This window comes from Microtus ochrogaster, linkage group LG8, assembly GCF_000317375.1.
Source record: "Microtus ochrogaster isolate Prairie Vole_2 linkage group LG8, MicOch1.0, whole genome shotgun sequence".
Classification (NCBI taxonomy): domain Eukaryota; kingdom Metazoa; phylum Chordata; class Mammalia; order Rodentia; family Cricetidae; genus Microtus; species Microtus ochrogaster.
Genome location: NC_022033.1, coordinates 13,325,089 through 13,347,586, shown reverse-complemented (window position 1 = coordinate 13,347,586; position 22,498 = coordinate 13,325,089). Strand labels below are relative to the sequence as shown.

Sequence of the window (22,498 nt, the reverse complement as noted above, 5' to 3'; positions counted from 1 at the left end):
GAAAATGTGATTGCCAAGCCCAGGGGGGATTTTTGTTTTATATGTGACACTGACCAATGCCTTTAAATAAACAAAGGCCACTCCATTCTGCAGTCTCTGTCCCTCTGCCCTCCAAGAGGGCGGGAAGTCATAGCCAGTTTTAAAAAGGGAAAACTGGGAGAGCAGAGGAACAAAACAGACAAGAGGTGACAAGGATCACACAAAGGGAACCTTTTCTCACCTCACTGCCCCGTTCCCCAGAGTGCATACTTCCCACCCTCAGATTTACCTACACCTGCCCAGTCCCCGGCCACAGGGTGCAAACCGGAACTTACTCTTGAAGGGGGTACAGTTGGCTGACACCAGTCAGTTTCTAGATCTGCACGCAAACTCATCTGTATGTAGGAAAACTCGGGGTGCTGGGAGATGTGGCTTGGCCCAGGGCGACCCTTGTGGGAGGATTCCAACTGCTTTGGGCAACACCCTGTCATGGACAGCCAGCCACCTTCTTTGCTGGCCGGATATGAGCTGATGACCCTGGTGGAGCCTGCTGCATGCACCTCACCTCCAGCCCCCTCTACTCCATCCTTGGCTGTCCAAGTTCCCCCCAAGACTATCCCTTTACAACTGCCCTTTCCACCGAAGGATCCAGACACAAATTGTACTTTAAATTCAATATTGGTCATTAATATTTCATGATTACAAAACGTTAAAGATAATGTCAGTGGAAGGCGCGTCTGCATGGGCAGGATGGATGACTCAGAGGTTCGGGAGAGAGGAGCCAGCATACTAAGTGGGCCCCAGCCTTTGAGGTAATCCAGCGTGACAGGCGACTGCTCTGGCTGAGGGCGACATCCTCCGAGGGGCTCACAGAACGCTGCAGCGTGTATAAATATTTCCCCTCTGATCCTTGTCACCTCTTGTTTGTTCTGCTTGGGAGCAGGTGGGGCTCTGGGACCCCTTGCTCATCCCGAGAGAGCCATGAGAACACTTCAGTGGGAGGAGCCAGTGGGGTGGCTCTGTTCCTGGGGCTCAGGGAGGATTGGATCACCCTGCATGGACTCCCTCTGCCTTAGCCCCCTCATTTGTGAAATAGATATGGTAACTCTGTCTTCATTAGACATGGCTTGAAGGTGGTGCGGGTAGGGGTTATTTGCTACAGATTGTGTGTGTGTGTGTGTGTGTGTGTGTGTGTGTGTGTGTCTTGCTGGAGGTTGACATCAATGTCTTCTCTATGTCTCTTTATATGTTAAGGCAGGGTCTTTCACCTAAACCCAGAGTTGGCCAGTCTGTCTAGCTGGCCAGCTTGCTTTGGAGATTCCTTGTCTCTTCCTCCTGAGAAACAAGTTAGAGGTGGATTGGTATACCTGCCTGGCATTTATGTTGGCACTGGGGATTTGAACTCTGGCCCTTGGGTTTGCATGGCAAGCACTCTTCCCACGGAGCCATCTCTCTAGTTTCTTACCTTTTTTTTTTTTTTTTTTTGGTTTTTCGAGACAGGGTTTCTCTGTGGCTTTGGAGCCTGTCCTGGAACTAGCTCTGTAGACCAGGCTGGTCTCGAACTCACAGAGATCCACCTGCCTCTGCCTCCCGAGTACTGGGATTAAAGGCGTGCACCACCATCGCCCGGCTTACCTTATTTTTTTATTGCATATATGTACGTACGTATGTATGTATGTATGTATGTATGTGCGAACACATGCCATGGCACACTAATGTGGTCAGAACACAATTTGTAGGAGTTGGCTCTCACCTTCTACCATGTGGGTCCAGGGACTGAACTCAGGTCGTCAGGCTTCAAGGCAAGGGTCTCACCCATTGAGCAACCCTGCCAGCCTTTTATTTTGAAACAGGATCTACAGTTGAGCCGAGTTTTACTATCTAGATTGGCTGGTCTGTAACCCCAGGAATTTGCCTCTTTACCTCCTGGTGTTGGGATTATGTCATCATGTTCTCCTCAGTGTGAAAACTGGGACTCAGAGCTCAGCAGGTCCTTTGTACACAGAGCTATCTCCTCAGCCCCAGACCAAGGAAGTGTAACAGGGCACAGGACAGGGAGAGCTGAGCTCTGGAGGAGGCCAGGCAGGGCTGGGAATTTGCCCCACGGATTTCACCTGAGTTCCTCATCCACACACTGGGGCCAGCTGTAGAGCCAACACTTCTTAGACATGGAGATCCAGTGAGCTCATCACTGTGAAGGGACTGGCTTCCAGTGGGCGGAAAGCTAAGTGCACAGTCAAGATGGTCAGGGAAGCCTTGAATGAGGCTTACTAGCGCTGAGAGGTTTCTCTGCACTAGGATCTGAAGTGTGCCATTTGTTAGTAGAGAGATGACGAGTGGGCAGGAACTGTGGATTGAAGCTCCGGGGGGCGCCTCAAGCCAGACTGGAAGCCAACTTCTCTTTTCAGAGTCTCACCCCTCATCCCCATGGTCAGCTGGTTTCCTGAAGGCAGAGAGCTCACAGCCACAGGTGCCAGGTGAGCATGTAGAGGGAGCCCCGTGGTGAGAGCGTTGGGCTCAACCTAAGGGGGGACTTGCTAGTGGCAGGATGTCGGACAGGTGACAATCTAGGGTCAAGGGAGGAGGCACCTTTGTCTGCCGGTCAGGGTCAGGCCTGTCTTCCCCATGCGCAGAGCCTCAGTGACAGCTGCCTTGGAGCAGGCGAGGGAGGCTCAGAAGGTGGAGGAACTCTTCCCCCCATCCAGGTCCAGCTACTTCCTCTCCAGCCACCTTTGTTCTCTCTTCCAAGCGGAGGAGGAGTGGATTCAAAGGCTCCCAGACGCCCGCACTGAGGGCTGAGCCGGCTTTGTGTTTTCCTTTAAACTGCAGTTGAAAGAGACTAAGGGAACTTCAGCCTAGGGACTTCCTCGGCCCTGCCATGGGCCAGCGGGGGCCTCCGAAGTGGGAGGAGGAAGGGAAGACAGGCACAGGGAGGAGGGGAAGGCCAGCAGGAGGGCTCGGGGACTGGGGTCGGTTTGAGCTGCCCTAAGGCGGAGAGGCTCAGACACTCCTGAATCACTCAAGATGGCTTTCTGGCAGTTTGCTGAGGAGGCCTGCAGAGGTGACAGGCAACACCGGAGAGCAGGTGGGAGCAGAAGAGGCCTGGCTGGCACTGGCTGGCTCTGCCCACTCCTGGTGCCCCCTGAGCGCCCTCCCTCTGCTTCCCACCTCCACAGCCTTACTTCTACAGACTCATATTTCAGGGCCCTCCTTTCTTCTCCCGGCTCAACCGCCAGCCGCCCAGGGACTCCAAGCTAGGCCCCCACTTCCAGATACTTCTCTCCCAGAAGAGCCAGATTCCTGTAGTGTGTTTGACATCTGTACCCTTAAACCTTTGACCCTGCTCCATCGGCACCCTGGGGCTGCAGCTTATTCTCATTCCCTCTCTTCCTGGCCCAGGCTGGGCTATCACCCCTTCCCCAACACCGCGACTTCTGACCAAGCTCCCCACTTCCTCTCAACCCCCTGTCTGTTCCAGACAGCCCTCTAAGCTCAAAACCTGCCTCATTCCAACCTTAGGGTGAGTGGAGCCTGCCAGGGGCGAACCACTCTGCCCTGCTCCAACTGTTTTGGCCCCATGCAGTTCCTCTAACACACCGGTCAGCTACCACCCACCCAGGAGCGTTTGGCCAGTCTCTTCCTCCTGCCAGAGCTGTCTCCCCTAGGTGAGGGCATGGTGCCCTGGTCATCCTGAGGTCTTATGAACCGATCTTCCCGGAGTATTCTTTGCCCCAGGGAAACACGGCCACCTTTCTTTGGTCCCCTTTTCTTACTGTTCCCTTGTACCATGTCACATGGCCTGACATACTAAGTACACCTTTTTTTTTTTTTTTCAGTTTGTGGCTGGCCTCCTATGAAGGCAGATACTAATCCTCCTTTCTAAGATGCTAGACTGAAGCTTAGCTTGTAGTAGTTCAGTGAACGAGGGAAAAAAAGCGGGCCTCTATGCTAGTCCTTTCATGTGGGACTTAGATCTCCTTCCTGGAGATCTGATTTAGCCCACACCTATACCCAAGTAGGAACTTTGCCTAGTTTCTTATTCTGTGCCCCGTCTCAACCCTTGACCCCTCCCCCATGTGTCTTGACTGACAGTTCAGTCTTTGCTCCGCCCCGGCAGCCGCATATTCACAGTTGAGCCTCCGCTCACCCAACTCACCTGCTTCCATGGCCAGCACGGTAATGTTGTGCCAGCCAGCAGTTTCACGGTCCAGCCCCTTGCCAGTCACGATGGCGCCAGTGTCTGCATCAATGTCGAAGATCTGATCCAAATCCGAGTCACGGTCAATGGCGTACCTAAGTGGGAGCAGGGTTGGGCTGATCAAATGCGCCCCAGTGTCGGGAGTCTGTGCCCATGATCTCGAGTTCCACCCTACTTCAAGAAAGGGACTACCCCCTAGAGACAGAGGCTTAGCATCTCCCTGGAACTGGGGACTCCTGGATCTTAGGGGCAGGGACAGCCGTTCTGAGCCCTTGAATGGTCGGTCAGTGGGGCTACGAACTTGTACCCTAAAGCTGTGGAGAGGGCTGAAGACGACATCCCTGGGGGACGTCCACAACATCCCCGGGACAGATGTCTCTCTCCTTGTTTTTCTAAAAATGATGCCTCAGAATTGGGTTTCACAGTGAGAGGGGGACTAACTGGGGCTTTAGGGGTGGCAGAGGTAGCTGAGGGCTGATTGTTTCAAGGAAAATCAAAGGATGTAAAATGGCTGAGCTGGAGGTGAGGAGAGCGATTTAGGACCATGGGGTTCTGAGAATTTTGAGGAGGAGAAGGGGTAGAGGCAGGTTAGAATGCTTCTGGAGGCCAAGTGGTCCCCAGACCCGGGATAGCTGAGCCTGGCCTGGGAGGGTCTGTGACTGCCTCTGCTCCTCCTGCCTGCACAGCGCTCTTGCTAATCTGCAGCTTTTCAGTTGCCGCGTGAAAAAGCCCTTTGTTCCGCCTTCTTCCCAGGCCTTTGTGCTTCGGCTCCAGGCCTGAAAGGCCCGTGTCCAACACATGTCTCAGGCGGCAGAGGCCCAGAGAGGCCCCGCCAGCGCCCGCCGCCACTTTTTGCACTGATAACACAGGCGGGGGTGCCGTGGCTACGCACAGACAAAAGCCTGGCATGCAGGCAAAGGCGCTTTGTGCAGCCAGGACAAAGCAGCCAGGCAGGGAGGAAAGCCTTACCTCTGCTCTTCCCCCAATCCTAGGGAGGGAAACTGAGGCCTGGGGAAGCAATGCCTGCAGGGCCCAAGGCCTTGAGAGGAGGCCTTTGGAGAGGCCTGGGCTGCATATAGGATCAACCCTCTCAAGACCTCAGTTTTTCTATCTCTCCCACAGGGATAATGGCAACCGCAGGGGTCTGAGTGTACCGTATCTGCTTTTCCTGTCATTTGTTCACCCCGTGCGACCTTGAGCCAGCTTTCCACCTCCTTAGGCTGTTTAAGTGTCTAATTCAGAGCCACCTGATGCCCTGCTATGGACTGGGTGACCTGAGGGCTGGTGGGAGTGGGTGAAGGCATGCAGCAGACGCTAGAGGGATTTGCCACGGGCAGGGTGGATTTTTTTTGTTGTTTGTTTGTTTGTTTTTCGAGACAGGGTTTCTCTATGGTTTTGGAGCCTGTCCTGGAACTAGCTCTTGTAGACCAGGCTGGTCTCGAACTCACAGAGATCAGCCTGCCTCTGCCTCCCGAGTGCTGGGATTAAAGGCGTGCGCCACCACCGCCCGGCTGGATTTTTTTTAAAGCGTGTGTGTGTGTGTGTGTGTGTGTGTGTTCACATGGACGTGCCTGTGCTCATGAGGGCTCTCAGGTATTCTCCATCCCTCTCTACCTATCTCCCTTCTGACAATCTTTACAACTGGAAGCCACTGCTTCACTGTGGCTCTTACATGGCTGTTGAGGATTTGAACTCAGGCCCTTAGGCTTTCTCAACAAGTGCTCTTACCTACTGAGCCATCTTCCCAAACCCCAGACACCATCTCTTCCTGTCCTGGGTTGCTAAGTGTACTGCCTCTTGCTCCTGGCTAGCCAGGGGTGCTACCTGGAGTTAAGCTGACCCCCTTCCCCTGGCATGCTTTGGATAGTTCTGAGACTGTACTTCCCAGCTGCCCCTGCTCTGCCCTTCATGACCTGAACATCAAGCAAATGCCTTCTCTGGCCTGTTCAGGGTTATAAAAGAATAGGACTTGCCAGACAGCCATGTGTTTCTGTCACCATCCCCACTTTGCAGACGAGGTCATTGAGGCTACCAGGATAAACTCAGCTGAGTGTGGCTGTGTCACAGACAGGACAGTATTCTATTAGCCAGGCTATGAGTCCTAGCCTCGAGCGCATCTTCTCAAGGGGCCTGTCTTTATTTACATTAAAATGCCGTGCGGATCAGCCATGACCCTCCCAACTCGGGGTGCAGAATTATTCTGCCATAGAGGTGGCCTCTGCACCCAGACGTGGGACTCTAGACCCAGAGTTCTTTTGGGCTTGTTGAACTAACCAAAGGAAGTCTCAGTGCCTGGAGCCTTTGGCTTCGGGGACTCCTTGGCCCCAGTGACCCTGCCAGGTATTTGCATGGGAAGGAGGTGGAACTAGACTACGGATGTCTCACCTGCAAAGGATCCTGGAGAGCCCTGTCTGCTTTGTGGATGGAGAGCCCTGTCTGCTTTGCGGATGGAGGGGTAGAGGTGGGGGTGCTGGAGGCGACAGTGATTTCCTATTCGCTGATGAGGCCGGGTGAAGGCATGTGGCAAACTGTAGAGGGGTGTGCCGTGGGCAGAGTGGAGTTTTAAAAGTGTGTGTGTGTGTTTTCCAATAACCCATGTAGCTATAAACTCACCAATGGAGTACTCCTTTGATGAGGTTGGCGTCCCTAAGATCCAGTGATTCTCCTCCTCCCTCTCCTATTTTCCTCCTCCCCACTTCTCTTCTTCCCATTCTTTTCATCCTCTTCTTCCTCTAGTTTTTTTTTTTTTTTTTTTTTTTTTGTTCCTCTTAGAGGGGGATGGCAGAGGCTGGAACCTAAGAATAGGCAACTGTATCCAAGGCCATGGGGTAGGGACACTATAGGGAGACCATTAACCAGTTAACATGTACGCAACAGGCCTCAGCCTTGGCTGCCTGGCTTCTAGCCTAGGTAGCCAGTTAGTGAGTAGGAGCGAAGGGCTCCCTGTGTGGCAAGAACTGCCCGGCAGGCAAGGGAAGGGGGAAGCTGGCACAGCTCATGTGGATGTACACAGCCATGGGTCCTGTCTGAGCTGTGGGCAGGAATGTATGTTTGTGGCGTGACTGTGAGCGGTGCATGTGTGTGACAATGTGCTGAAGCTGGGACAGCAAAGGCTTGAGTACCCTTGGCTCCCCTCTGGCTCTGTGACCTCTACCCCCAGGCGGGTCACTTCCCTCCTCTGGGCCACGCTCAGCACACTGTGCCAAGCGCTCTCCCTGGAGCTGATTTTATTTCTCTGTTCTAGGGGCGCACTGGCTCCCTGTCTGCTGCTCCTGCTCCCTGGAATGCCCTCCTGCAGGTCCACAGTCAGGCTATGCCATTCTGCCCTCAGAAGCCTGACCACTCAATGCAAAGTGACTCCTGTGACCCCAGATACCCCGGACCCTCTTACTGCAGCTTTCCCACAGCCTGTATCAGCTATCAACACTTAATAACTACCGATGTGGGCAGGATCCCATCTCAGCGCATGCAACAGTGACTCTTGGGTGGCCTGGAGACCCTTCTCTGCTGCACACAGTCCAGCACTGGCCTTGGTCCTCAGGTCTGTGCCCCGCGGTCAGAGAGCTCTGCCCTGGAACTGCTCTTGGTTGAGTTGCTGCATGTCCCCAGGCCTGGCTCTGAGCCGCGCAGGAGAAGCTGGGTGAATGTTTGCGGTGCTAAATTGGACCTGTCTGGAGCTCCCCGAGGGCTCTTCCACATCTGAGAAGCACCAGGGAAGGGGGCCTGGCACAGGGAGATGAAGGAGGGTGAGATGCTGGTTTCAAAGTCTGTCCCTTCAGCGGGGATGAAAGAAGACTAGAGAGGGAGCGGAAACGGAGGGCGGAGAGCGAAGCGCAGAGGAGGGAGCTGCAGACAGGACCGCTGACCCCACTGACCGCCCCCTCCTCCTCATCCTGCCCCTCCCCCCGTGATGCTCACAGAAGCCAACCTGCTCAGGTCTCAGTTTTCTGAGAAACAGGTGACACTGTCCTCTCTGAAGAAGGCTCAGGCCAGCCAGAAGCCAAACAGTGTTTAAGGGCTGTGCCTGGTGGCAGGGAGACAAAGGGCTGTGGCCTCATCATAGGCTTCTGCCTGGAGGGTGAGCTCCTAGCCTACCTGTGAGGCCCTAGTGCCTTACCCCTTACTGTAAACTGTAGCCCCAGGATCCTGACTTCTGCACAGACCTACCTCGACCTGGAATGGGGCCCAGCTCAGGTCCATTCCTGCCAGCTCCAAGAATTCTTCCAAGAACCCCGAGGCTGTCTCTCTGTCTGACAGACTATGGCAGCTAAGTGAGATGGGATCTTTGCATTTAGTTGGCTGGGGCTGGCATGTAAGGTTCTGGCTGGGCCCTGTGCGATTCTAAGAGGCTTGTCTAGACAGACGATGTCAGAGCGTCATCCTCGGAACCCGTACAATACAATCCTTAAACTTCCTTCTCCTCAGTACCCAGCAGAGCTCAGCTTGGCCCCTTAACTGTGTAGAAGGGAGGTTGGGGAAGAAGCAGGGCACCCCGGAACCTCTTCCTTGTCCCTATGACACTGGCTGGCTGATCTTCCCCTCCTAGCCCTTTCTCTGGGTCTGTTTCTGCCAGAACCGCAGGTCCTTTTCTTCTCTCTGGGTTTTCTAACCAAGGCCTCCCTAAAGCCTGCGGTTCACAAATCCTGCTAGAGCTGCTCCCACTCCTTTGCATCTCTGCCCACTTCTGCCTCATCCAGGGCTGTGTCTGGCTGGGTTTCCGGTCCTCTCTCTTGAGTTCCTCTCATCTGCGCTGCCGGCCAGTTCCCTGGCCTTCTCTCTTTCCAGGCTCTTCACCTGGTCCCTCTCTTTCACTGCAGGTCTTTCTGTCTCTTTTCTCCGTCTTAGTCTCGGGGTTCATTGATTCTCTAGCTGTTTGGGGAGTGTGGCAGGGTGCCGGGTCTATAAGCCTCAGTGGTGAGTGAGCTGGTAGAGGTCTCCATTCTCTGGGTACTGGTTCAGTGGGGGCAAACATGGACACTAGGAAATCAGAAGAAGCTGGAAGCTGTGTAAAGGAGGATTACAGAGAGAGGGATGGGAGGTGCAGGGGCTGTGTGGCATGGGGTGGGCAATTTTGGACCAAGGAAGGCATTTAGAGAGGAATACTGTTGAGCAAAGGGAGTGAGGAGACAGATCTGGGGGCCTGGGCCCAGAAGCAGCTGCAGCTTAGGCTCCGACAGAGGCTGAGAGGAGCTGAAGCTTGCATGCTCAAGGGGAGGGGAGCATACAGGGGAAGGCTGGGAGGTTTCTGTGACATTCAGGGTCATGTTGAGGGTCAAGGCGAAATTTAACTGAATCCAAGGGGAGGGTAAGGAGCAAAGGAGGCCAGGCTTAGCTCCACAGGGGAGCAAGACCTGGCTACCTTCTGTGAGGACAGACACGGTGTGAGGGCTAGCCAGGGGACATGCTGGCTTGGGCCAGGCTGTGACCTGAGCTAAGGAGTTCAGGGAGAAGTATGACTAGATTTTAAGGTAGGAATGTAGTTGGATTTGGGGGCGGGAGAGGGAGAAGAGGGGGGAACACATGTGCCCTAAAGGACCGAGGAGCCCTGTAGAGGGGGTGACTTAAGAAAATAGGGCCAGTTTTGCGAGGTTTTGTTTCTTCTGAACACGGTGAGTGGTCGTCCTGATGTGGGCTGGTAAGAGAAGGAAGGGGGGACCTCTCTGGCAGACCATCAGGGCACCTCTGGCACTCTGGGCAATGACTCTGCATCTTTGTCCCTGTCTTGCCTGGAATTGCGCCTCCTTTTCTTCCTGGGCTCTCTGGCTCTCAGTATCCCCTCCCCCCTGCCTTCAGTCTGTTGGGGTGGTGCATGGCAGAACAGCAGGCAGCAGGCTTGGCCCCGGGCGGGGGTCTCACCGGACGGGCCGGTTGGCGGCGTCGGGGTCCCGCGCCGTCACCACGCCGACCAGGGAGCCCACCTGCGCGTCCTCCTGCACCTCCAGGAGGCCGGAGGGTGGCCGGAACTCGGGGGGCTCATCCACATCGGTCACGGCCACGCGCACGATTGCTTGGTCTCGGAATGTGCCCAGGTCGGCGAAGCGGGGGTCCACAAACTTGTTGAGGGCTTCCAGCACCACCGTGTGCACCTGCTGTGACTCGAAGTCCAGGCGCTGGGGGAAGCAGAGAAGGCAGGTCAGTGATGGGCCTGGGGAGTGATGACATTGCCAGGAAGGGGGACACAACAGGCTGGCAGCCAAGATCACAGGTGGCTCAGCCCATCATAGAATTGATTGTCAGAGGCCCAGATGAGCCCTTTCCAATGTAAAGGGGCTTTCTAGGGGACTGGTTTGTTTGTTTGTTTGTTTTTGGTATGGAAGCATGTAGCCACCACTTTAAAAGGCCCCAGTCCCGAGGTTTCTTGCACCCCCACTTAGTGTGTTTTCATCAGCCACTCCATTTAATAGCCACCTGTAGGACCAATACAGCAGTGATCTCCTTTTATACACGAGGACATCAGGGCCAGAAGGGCACAGTGACACCCTGAATAGGTGGCTCCTGGCACAGCCAGGACTCATAGCCAGGTCACTGTGGCTCCCAGAGCCAGGAGAGAAAAATGGGGAAAACGATGTGCAGACTTCAGCCCTGGGTTCCAGCCCTGGCTGTCCATGGCCAGCTGTGAGCTTGACTGTGGACAATCAGACAGACGTTTTCAGCTTTGGGCGAATGAATGAAGCTCCGGAAGAGAAGAGCACCTTGGCTATGCTTGCCTCTAGCCTTCCTACACAGATGACATCAATGGCAAATCTTTAGTTATTACAGTCACGTGGTGGTGGTGGTGGTGGTGGTGGTGGCGGTGGCGGTGGCGGTGGCGGCGGCGGCGGCGGCGGCGGCGGCGGCGGCGGTGTTGGTGGTGGTGGTGGTGCTTTCTGGGGCTACTAAACCTGTGTCTACCTGGTATATGGGGCCCCTTCCCTAACAGCACAGATTTTCTTCTTTCCCTGTCTTGTTGCCTGAGCAATTGAGAAGCAGGGAGTCAGGCGCTGGCCTACGAATGAATGATGGCTTCTACAGTCAGGCCCATTCATCAGGCGGGGCTCTGCCAGGCTCTGGAGCCATTGCTGACTCCACAGACACCTCAGGCGCCACTGGAGCCACCAAACAGCAGAGTGCGGGACGAGGCATCCCTAAGGAAGAGAGAAGACTAGCCTCCTGGGGTGAATTCTGAGGCTGCTAGGAAACTGTGGGGAGCGTGGGCAGCTAGGCTGCTCTGGGCCTCCAATTCCCATCTATGACAAAGGCCCGTCTTATAGTTGGGGCGCATGGGGATTAAAAGACTGGAAACTAATTGGATTCTGCAGTTAGAGCCCCCTGAGATTGTGTCTCTACAGGGCTGTCCCAGTTGAGTGACCTTGGCAAGGTATGAACCCCTTGGGGTGCACAGCGGTCTGCAACCGTGTGTGGACTCAGGCAGGGGACTCGAGCAAGGGACTCAGCCTTCCAGTGGGTGGTGTGTTCGAGTGCACAGTCCTCAAGGCTTGGTGCCCCGAGTCATCACAGTGAGGGCCACTCCTAGAAGGCAGATTCTTGCTTTGTTCTGGGATGGCCTTCCCCATATTCTCAGGAGCACTGTGTCTGTTAGGCCGAGGTTTCTGGGTCTGCCAGGGGCGTGAGCACAGCTGTTGGATGTAGTGGGGGAAAGGTTTGGGTTCAAATCCCAACTCTGTCTCTTCTAGATGCGGTCTTGGCACATCTTTCTCGTTCTCCACCTTGGTCATTAATCAAAATTGTGACCTTTCTTTCAGAGGGAAACAAGGGGGTTAAAGGAAACGGTCTGTGAAGGGCCAGGAACCGTCGTGATGCTGGCTGTGGACTCAAATCTGAATTCACAAATAGCTGTGCAACCTTGGGTAGATCACTTATCCCCTCTCAACCTCACTTTGTCTCCCGCGAGATGGTAATGAGGGAGACATTGAGGCTTCTCAACCCCGGAGGGGCGGGAAGTGAGATCCCCTCACTGCCAGAGTTGGCCCAGACCCCTGACTTTCCACCCCGCCCGAGGCAGCGGGTACCTTCTGCACTACAATGATGGCCTCCTGTGTGTCGCTGTCCGTGGTGACCTTGAACGCATCTCCTCCACTGCCACTCTCTTCTCTCAGGTGATAAGTCATGTCTGTGTTCTCGCCCACATCAGAGTCCTCGGCCTTCACTCGGCCCACAGCCGTGCCGATGGGTGCCGACTCCTGTATGCTGAACTGGTACATCTCTGTGGGAGACATGCTAGGAGGTTGACTCTGCTTTCTGCCCAAACGCCAGGGAGAGGAGGAGGGACCTGGGTATGCCTGGGATGGGGGGATTTGTATTTGCAGAGCGGCTGCCCTGGCTAGGTGGAAATTTCCAGCTGCAATGGGTCTGTCTTCTGAAGAAAGACAGAGGCCATGTGGTTAGAAGTCTCTCATTCCACCCTCAAGCTTCTTGGTTGACAGTATGGGGACATCCCCGGCATCCCTTGAGGCCTGTTTTCCCACCTGCCCAGCAGGAGGGACAGAGAGGTTTATGACGGAAGGTTGAGGCCCTGGAGCCAGATTTGACCTGTACCCCTGAGCTTCAGTTGCCCCATCCGTGAAATGGGAAGGATGTATTTCTAACCGCAGTGTTACTATGACAACACAGACGCTGCTACCTGTGAGGTGTGAGGAGCTGTGCACTGGGCTGCACGGAAATGACTGGGCCGTGACATGTCACGCTGATGGCATTTGTCACCTCCGAGAAGCACCACTGATGTCCCAGACAGGGTATAGCAGAAGAGGACAGAGCCTCACCGATAAAGGGGTGAGGAGAGCCAAAAGCAGCAGATAGCGTAGAAACACATTCTAGAGAGAGGAGATGGCAGGTGCCAACAGCCTGAAGCAGGCACGCTCCAGCAGAGACGGCCCGGTGACTGAAGGGGAGAAGGCCTGGTGGCTAATTGGGAGAAGATAACAGACCAGGAGCTTCCTCCTGTCTGACCAGGATCAAGGTCAAGGTAAGAGTGACTTGCTGAATGAGGGGTCAGCCCAGGCAACGTTCAGAGGTTTGCCTCCTGGTGCCTCAAATGCCTGGGAACCTCTGTGTGCCGTGGCTGCCTCTTCCTCATGCTCACACAGCAACCTTGAAAGGATCCTTATCTCATCTCACCGTAGCTCCCCACTGCCCTTGTGGTAGACAGGAAAGCCCCTCGGCCTGCCCCACGACATGCATGGTGCCAGCCCATCACACCCCTGCTGTGGTGCCACCCTCCTGAATGGCCCAGGGACTCCAGCACAACTCAGGGCTTACCTGTACCTGGTTCCCACCTTCCCTCCCTACTTTACCCTTGGGGGGATCCTCCCTACATCTTCAGCTGTTTCTCCTCCGTAGGGCCCCCCAAACATCCTAGCAGGTGCTACTGCCCATCTTTCAAACTCTCCCTCCGGGCCGAATGTGAGCTGTAGGCGACAAGGGTCGTGGTGTTCTTTCTCCAGGCACAGCAAGCCATCTCGTGGTGGGTGGGCTGTGGTGAGCAGTGGTGAGCAGCGAAATAAAAGCCAGCTAGCTGCAGTTGCAAATGGGCAGCCACCAGGTTCTCCCGGATTAAAGGGTCTGACTACACTCGGTGTTGGTGGGGAGGTGGTACAAGGGACACACATATCTCTTCATGAGGGAACCCTTCTCAGCAATACCAGAGAAGTGTTTGTAGATGGGCACTAGGGGACGCGGGCAACTAGGTTCAAAGTTCACAACAGCCCCGTCTAGAAACAAGCCAAATATCCGGTAGGAGACATGCGCAGTGCTAGATACACAGCAAGGAAAAGGAACACAGCTAGAATAAACAGCCTGCGTTTAGGAATGTAATTTTGAAAGCAAAGGCACACAGCAGTTTATATCCTATGGTTTCACTTATTGGAGGGGCTGATTAGACTATAGGGGCTTGGAGATACTTAGAGAGGGGGGCAGACCCCCAGGAAAGCATGGAAATGGTGGCAGTGGCTGGTGGCTGGCACCGTTGGGGAAGAGGCTGTGGCTGGGAAAGTCACTGGGGGATCTGGGTCCTGCTGGTGGGGCCGAGTGTCGACTTTGGGCTTTTCTGTTGTTTGCCCTTCTGTCCTCTATAGTCAGAAAGAAGAAATGATGGCAGGAGAGAAAGGAAGGAGGAAAGGAGGGAGGAAGGGAGATAGAAGGAAGAAGAGGAGGGTGGGGGAGGGATGGAGGGAAAGAGGGAGTGGGGAGGGAGGGAGGAATGCATCTGGCCGGGCCTCCTCTCTACTCTGCCCCTCATGTAGAGCCTGCTGCCTCAGCCTGGGATTGTTTATTGTCTGTCCTGAAGCTTTCCCTTTGGGAACAGGAGGGCTGGGCCCTGCCTGCCTCTGGCCCGATGTCTGTAGCCTGTGCTGGGGCACACTCTGTGCTGAATGGCTGCTGGGAGCTCAGCTAAGGGATTGCATTCACTTATCTCGTGGGGGTCAGTCCCCTGTGGCGGGGCCTAATATGAGAGCAGTGGACCTCGGGTAATGACTCGCCTGATAGGAATCAGCTGGCTCCCGGCGGCATTTAGTCTCTGCCAGCTGCAGCTGCAGCTTCCCTGTGGCGGCTGGGCCTGAGCCTGGGACAGCCCTGCTAGCCAGGCTGACGGACAGGTGGGGGCCTGATCCGGAGAAATCGCTTATCCCAGCTTGTGCCAGGAGAGGCCAGCCTCCCAGTTCATCAGTTCATCGGCACAGACTGCTAGCCTCCAGTCTCCAGGAGAAGGGAGACCTTGTCCTCAGACTCAGCTTCCCTGGGCTTAAGTATGGGTGTCCCTCTGCCTGGGTGTAGTGGCTGCCTCCCTTCAGTCTGGACCCCTGTGAACCTTCAACTCCTCTTTACAAACTTGGGTCAGGGATCTAGCAGTAGCTAGGGGGACTTGAAGGGACAACAAGAGGACAAATGGATGGACAGAGGGTGGGCAGGGCTTCTCAGATGGGGAGGTTACAGCAGTTCTGTCTGCAAAACCAGACTGGCAGGGGTTTCCCTGTGTGGGAGGCAGGCTTGGAGGAGCACAGGGTGATGGTCCGCGTTCAGGCAGGAAGCTTTAAGGGAAGCTGGGCCAGTAAGGGTCTCATGCAGACAGACAGACAGACAGACAGACAGACAGATACACATAACCCCACTTACTCTGTGGGAAGCGGGGTGGATTGTCATTGACATCAGTGACCACGATGGTGACTGTAGTGGAGCCCGAGAGGCCACCCAGCTGGCCTGCCATGTCTGTGGCTTGGATAACCACCTCATAGCGTTCCTGGCTCTCACGGTCGAGGTCGGGTACAGCTGTCCGGATCACACCTGTGGGTGAGGGAGAATGGGGACATGGTAACAGATTCTGGTCAGGCTGAGGCAGGACTCAGCCATACTGGGCTGTGTACTGAAGGTCAAGGAAAAGCCACGGGTGTAGCATGATTAATAAAAACCCAGGACAGAAATTGGGGTTCAATCTGAAGGTCAGAAAAGTAAAACAGTCAGCCACTGGCTCTTACCTATATCTCAGTCTGAAATGGCAATCTTGCCTTCATGAATCTCAGAATGAGACTGTGTCTGAGAACTGTCTCCTCCAGTCTTATATTCCTTTCTAGCGCTGGGATTAAAGGCATGCACCACTACCACCCAGTTTCTATGGCAAACTAGTGTGACTACTGAGATTAAACATGTGTGTCACCACTGCCTGGCCTCTAGTGGCTTAGTTTTACCTTCTGGTCTTCAGGCAAGCTTTATTTATTAAACATAAATAAAATATCATGCTGGGCGGTGGTGGCACATGCCTTTAATCCCAGCACTCGGGAGGCAGAGGCAGGTGGATCTCTGTGAGTTCGAGGCCAGCCTGGTCTACAAGAGTTAGTTCCAGGACAGACAGTACACACTTACACACAGGCACCTCACACACATTCCCACAGTGCATAGTCACAGACAGATGAGTTCTCTGCATGCCCCCCCATAGGCCTCTACACACCAACAGACTAACATCCACCACACATATGCGCACACTTCCACATACAGAAGACTACTTGTTTTGCTGAGAGGAGGCTCGTGGACCAGACCTGCCCTGAGTAGCCAGTTCCACTGTGGGTCTGTTTGCCCCAGGATCTGGTATGTATGAGCAGGGTGTCTGCCTGGCTTGTTAGTGACCTGCAGACCTTGGTACCGAGCAGCTGCTTGAGTTTAACATTTAGGCCGCAGTTACCAAGGATCCCACTCTTAGTGTATGTGTGTGCCTCATACATATGGACCGCAGTCACACACCTGTTCGTGTGCACCCCTGCTCATCCCCCAGCCCGCTCTCACACCCCAAGTCTGGGTCCTCTACTTAGGCCGCAGAGAAGGGCTGGGAAGACCATCTTCCAAGCTGCCCATGGTGTGGTAGCAGAAAGGGGAATGTTGAAGGTTAACTCGGCAGAGAAGACAGCCAGGCCTCATTTCCTGTCGGTGTAAGACCCTGGTCAGGAGGGGGAGTTGATGAAGCATTCAGAGCCTCTCCTGACAACCCCTCCCACCTGCCAAGCACAGGTGGTGACAGGTGGCGCCTGGGCCTGAGCACCAGGTGGAGTCATGCACCAGCAGCCCCAGGATGCGCCCCATAAAACCTGTGCTCCAACTCCTGATGTCCCCAAGTCCCTGGAGTCCAGTAAAGGTAATAGGACAGGAGGAGAGGCTGTGGGGTGGTGGTGGTGTGGGGTGTGTGTGTGTGTGTGTGTGTGTGTGTGTGTGTGTGATGTGGGGTGTATTGTGTCTCCTGAGGAGGCAGGCAGTACTCAGAGTGGTCTGCTTTTGTGATTGCAGGGAGAGGGAAGAAAGAAGAGAGGAAAGGAGAAGAAAGACAGAAGCCAAGGACCCTGGAAAAGAGAGAGACCTGGAGGGAGGGACAGTAGGAAAGGCTAGGGAAGAGAGACATTTGGGGAAGGGGAGACCTCTTGAGACAGAAAAGGAGAGAAGAGAAGCCAGGAAAGAGCCTTAACCAGAGAGAAGAGAGGGGGAGACAGAGAGAGGGGAGAGAGAAGGGCAGCGCTTGTTGGAGCCAGAGCGGGTGGCTCATGCCAGCTCCAGGGAGCAAGGACAAATGGCAGACAGGTATAGTGGCCACCAGGCTTACAGGCAAGGTCCAAGGCTGAAAGGCAAGGAAGAGAGCTGACTCTGTTGTGCTGAGAGAGGGTTTCATGTATCTCAGGCTGGTCTTGAACTCCTGATCCTCCTGCCTCTACCTCCCAAGTGCTGAATTACAGATATGAGCCACCATGTCCAGCAGGGAGCTGAGTAGCTGGACACCTTACATGTAGGGATACACTGAATACAGTCTGGTAGCACGAGTTAGGGCTGCCTGTATCTCCAAGCTCTGTGCCCCCAGCTCTGAGAGGGACTGGAGCAGAAGTCTGGCTCTATCTGAGTAGGTGAGGAGAGAGCCCTATGTAGCTAGTTTCCCTGTTGCCCCCACTCCAGAGAGACTTGGGATGTGATATGTCATAGGGCATGTTGTTCGGAAGCCTCTGGACATCCTAGAGTGAGAAACAGGGGCCACTGTCCAGAGTCATGTACCATGTGAAGTTGCTATAGAGATAGTGTCTGATGAAACACATCTATCTCCCAGCACCCACAACCTTGGATAATTCTTGCCCACTGAATATGGCCTTGAGCGTGTGATGTGCTCTGGCTTAGGGGGAGAAGTCAGGACTGTTAAGTCTTGAGCGCCGGGGTCTTTTCTCTGGGAATCCTAAGGCCCCTGCACATTGAAGCAACCCCAGAAAGAAAAAAGGGACATGGGACATGGTGAGAGGTCCAGGTCTGGCAGCTGACAGCCAAGGGCTGGTCTACAAATGACCCCCAAGATCCACTAAACTAGCCTACACAACCGTGACAAAGACTCAACCATTGATCTACAAAGTTTGGCTTCACGTGGTATAGCCTTAGATAATTGATAGAGAAGTCTGATTAGCTGAGCTGTTCCTGACTAATTCATGTAGCTGGGTCAGACTGAGGGTCAGTTTGACTGAGAGGCACAAGGTGACCTCAGCCTCCTTCTGTCTGCAGAGACACCTGGGCTCCCGCTCCCTCCAGTAAGCTGGCATCCTTCTGTGAGCTCTCAGGGCTATGTTCTAGAACAGAAGTTGAAGGCTGAGGACTGGCGGGGTGACTCAGCAGGGAAAGGAGCCCGCCTGTGAGCCTGATTACTTGGGTTCTGTTCCTCCACGGTAGAAAGAGAGAACCAAGTCTCTCTCACACACCCACGCTGCCCTCTATACGTGCCTACCCACGTACGCACACACAAAATGAATATACAAATTAATGTTAAAAAGGTATTTTTTTTTGGTGTGTGTGCATGTGGAAGATCTCTTAAGCATGAATCTACATAACATCTTTCTATCACTTTCTATTGGGCCAAAGCAAACCACCAGATTTGAGGGGGGGGGAGTGGACTCCAGGTCTCAATAGTTACCAGGGATAGTGGGGGTGAGGTGGGGGGCACAGATGAACAGACGACAAGGCTGTACCTGCATTAGCAGGTTTTAAATTCGCAGGGTCATTCTCCTTGGATACGGCCGACTCCATATGGAAAATATGAAGGAAATAACCGCACCTGCGCTGCATGCATAGCCTTTGTTGCATGGGCAGCGTTTTGTTGCATGCGTGCTTTCCCTTCAGTGGTATTCTCTGATCAAGAGAGGGAGACACCGATTTCCTACCCTCGCTTCACGTGCAGTGTTATCACTGCTCTAGGGATGATTTAGAGTACACGCCAGGATGCGTGAGGCGACATGCCAGCACCATGCCACCTTACGCTCCAACGGCTTTGGAGTCTTGGAGCCAGTCCCTGTCAGATGCCAAGAGATGGATGTCCTCAGCGGTAGTGCAGAGGCGGGAGGGTGTGTGCAGGTACGAGGTTCCCAAGGCATGGTCTCATTCATTCATTCATTCACTTGGCACTCGCTGAGGGTCTGTGATGCACTGGGAACACTCAGCACCAGAGAGGAGGACTGTAAAAAGATCAGCTTGGGTCAGACAGACGCGGGCTTGGCTAGTCTTACCACTGTTTACACCCCCTGACTTTGGGCAAGTTCTTGGGCCTGAGTCTGTTCCCTGGCCCATGCAATGGGCCTATCCCCTGTGGTAGCTTCTTGCCAGGATGCAGAATTACCTAGGAGGCAGGTCTCTGGGCACACCTGTGGAGGATTGTGTTGATTATGTTAATTGAGCTAGGCAAGCCCATCTTGATGATGGGTGGGACCATTCCTGGAGTGCGCAGGACGGAGAGAGTGGAGGAGCGGTAGCTTGCGTTCCTCCTTCTCCGGCTACAGACTGAGGGTGCAATGTGACCTGCAGCTTCGCTTTCCTGCTGTGATGGACCGCAAATAGGAATAAACCCGTTCTGGTCTCTCCCTCCCTCCCTCCCTTTCTTTCTTCTTTATTTTAGGGCATTTTATCATAGCAAGAGAAAAAGAGATGGCACGCCTGCCCTGGGGGTTGCTGAGACAGGGCTTCTAGGACCATGTCTCACTTTTTAAAAATTGCTTTTTAAAAATATTTTATTTAATTTCGTGTGTATTGGTGTTTTGCCTCCATGTATGTCTTTATGAGGGTGTCAGAATATCTGGAAGTGGAGTTACAGACAGTTATGAGCTGCCATGTGGGTGCTGGGGATTGAACCCGGGTCCTCTGGAAGAGCAGACAGTGATCTTAACCACTGAGCCATTATACGATATGTGTGTGTGTGCACGTGCGAGAGAGCATTTGTGGTAGTTCAAATGAGAAGTTCCTCATAAGTCTCAGGCGTGTGAAGACTTGGTGCCCCATAGGTAGCTGTCTGGAGAGGAATTAGAAGACGTGGACTTGCTGGGGGCAATGTCACAAAGGCGGACTCGAGGTTTTCAAAGATTCTCATTGTTTTGAGTGCTCTCTGCTTCCTGACTGTGATAGAAACGTTATTCTCAGCTGTTCCTGCAGTCATACCTCCGCTCCGTCATTGTGGACCCTAACTCTCTGGAACCATTTGCCCAAATAAACCCTTCCTTCTGTAAGCTGCCTTGGTCGTGATGTTTTATCATAAGGAGCAGGCTCGGGGTGCAGGCATGCACATGCCACAGTGTCCCTGTTGAGGGCAGAGGACAGCTCTGAGTGTCCCTTCACTTCTCATCTTGTTCAAGACAGGGTCACTCATTCGTTGCTTCATACGCCAAGCTTCTGGGAGTTCTCCTGTCTCTGTGTCTTACCTCACTATGGAATCATGGAGGTTGCACACACACACCTACAGCTGACTTTTCGTGGTTCGAGGGATCAAGCTTACATGGAGAGAGAGCATTTTACTCACGACACCATCTCTTCAGCCCCAAGTCTTAGACTTTAGAGGCTCTCCCCAAACATCTTTCTCTTTGCTTTCTGGGCTGGGAACCCACCCCCTAGACAAGCCCCAGGGGGCAAGAATCCCAATGATCTTTTATCAATGGAAGGATATCTACAGGGCTTGGGGCGAAGTGCTCAGTTAGCACTTGGACTGCCTGAGTGGCCTTTTCTGCATCTTGCCTGTCCCCCCTCATGCTGACGGCTGTTTCCAGTTTCTCTGTCTGAACAGAAATTTACAAGTGTTGAAGAGGAGCAGGATTTATCACCCTAACCCCAGCACCCAGCACACAACAGACGCTTAGCAAGTCTGAATTCCATCCCCTTTAGGCCCAATGGCTGTCCCTGGCACAGGTGAATTTGAGCCAAGTTCATGACATCTCTGAAGGAGTCTTTCATGCTGAGGTGATGGTAGGTAGGGGTTGGCAATTATAGCTGGCCATGACTGCCCATTGCTGTGTCCACACCCAGTGTCCCAAGTTCCAGCTGTTTTCTTCACCAACCCTCTTATCTCCTCCAGATGCTGCAGAGGGGGCCCTGGAGCCTGTGTGATGCCTCATTAGCCTCCAAATGCCATCCCTGTCGCCCCTTGTGGGGGGCTGGCTGGCAGGCCTGGCCTTTAAAACACACAAGTTAATTCCTCCTCTGGCACTGGGCCCCGTGGCCCAGCCCCTCCTCCTCCCTTCCTCACACCTTCCCCTCAGGCCTCGTTGCGGCTCCGCTCCCTGCTAGCTGCGCAGCGAGAACAGACTGTACCTCGCAGTAGCAGCTAAATATAGCCCCGCATCGGCAGAATATTCCTGGCTGGGGAAACGGGCTGGGGCTGGCGGTAGTGCCAGGGTGACTGTGGCAGAGACGCTGGGGTACCGAGGGAAGGTCCAATGCATCCTGGGAAATGTCAGAGCGGACCCTTTCAGACCCAGAAGCTGAGATTCAACCGACGATTTCATTGGGGCTCGTCCACCTGCCTTGAAAGGAGCCCCCTTTCTGGCTTCCAATAGACCCTGTTTCACTGGCCTTTGGAGTCTCACCTGTGATACCCCTTTCTGAGCACGGGGTTGCCCCTCAGAAAGTGGAAGTCTCTTAGCTCTCAGAGTTTAACCTTTGACTTGCCTGTCCTTGCCACATCCCGAGATTCAGTCCTGGCCCTTCTAATCCCCAGTACCCCAAAGCAAGCATAGTTTTATTCTTGCTTGTGACTATGTAGCTTAGGCTGACCTCAGACTCATAGAGATCCCAATACCAAGGGCTGTGCTGGACACAACACCCACTCCTTGTTCTCATGACCTCACTGCTCATCCCTAGACATCCCCGTGGCTCTCACTTTATCTGGGTCTGGATGACTCCAAGATCACAGAAAAGTCTGCTCCAATTCCTACACCTCCATCTAATCCTTAACACTCCTTGCTGGAAGCCGTCGCTGCCCAGCACCGTGCTCCGGCCAGAGCGCTTATTTTCTGTATTTCTTTCTCTGCTAGAAACTCCACAAACAGTCTTGGATGCCCCTGCTGCTGTCTCCCTAGTGCTCAGTGCACACGCTGACCTGTAGCGACCACTCCGTCCGATGAACCGCAGGATCCCGCCCTGTGTTCCACGAGCTTATGAGTATAGGGTAAGGGGTGCACACTAAAGTTGAAAATGCTAAAGAAAAGGGGTGCAGTGAGTTCTTACAAGGGGCAGACATTAGGCAAGCTGGAGCCCCTGATTCCTCCCTTAACCTAGTCTCTCTGGTAGTCAAGGGAGACTTTAAAAGTCTCAACCATTCTCATAATTTCATGTTTATAATTTAGATCGACATATTACATTTCCAGAAGTTTCTTTTCTTCTCTTCCCTCATAATTCCGGCATAGTTAAAGTTGAATTATTATCTTAAAATATTCATTTATTTTTATTTTTATATGTATGAATGCTTGCCTGTGAGTATGTGAACCATGTGCATACAGTCCCTGCAGAGGCCAGAAGAGGGCGTCAGAACCCCTGGAACTGGAGTATAGATAGTTGTAAGTAGCC

The 22,498-nt window shown here is 53.8% G+C and overlaps 1 protein-coding gene across 2 annotated transcripts in view; it reads right to left on the bottom strand.

Annotated features, from left to right (window-relative positions):
- Window positions 1-22,498, bottom strand: part of Cdh22 (cadherin 22) — a 124,965-nt gene that overhangs the window by 18,764 nt on the left and 83,703 nt on the right. For both annotated transcript variants that reach the window (XM_005362887.3, XM_026787154.1), the window contains exons 5-8: window positions 15,287-15,454; window positions 12,187-12,380; window positions 10,034-10,287; window positions 4,136-4,272 (exon numbers count right to left, since the gene is read on the bottom strand). In XM_005362887.3, coding sequence (XP_005362944.1) covers window positions 4,136-4,272; window positions 10,034-10,287; window positions 12,187-12,380; window positions 15,287-15,454 — 753 coding nt within the window. The remainder of the gene's footprint in view (window positions 1-4,135; window positions 4,273-10,033; window positions 10,288-12,186; window positions 12,381-15,286; window positions 15,455-22,498) is intronic.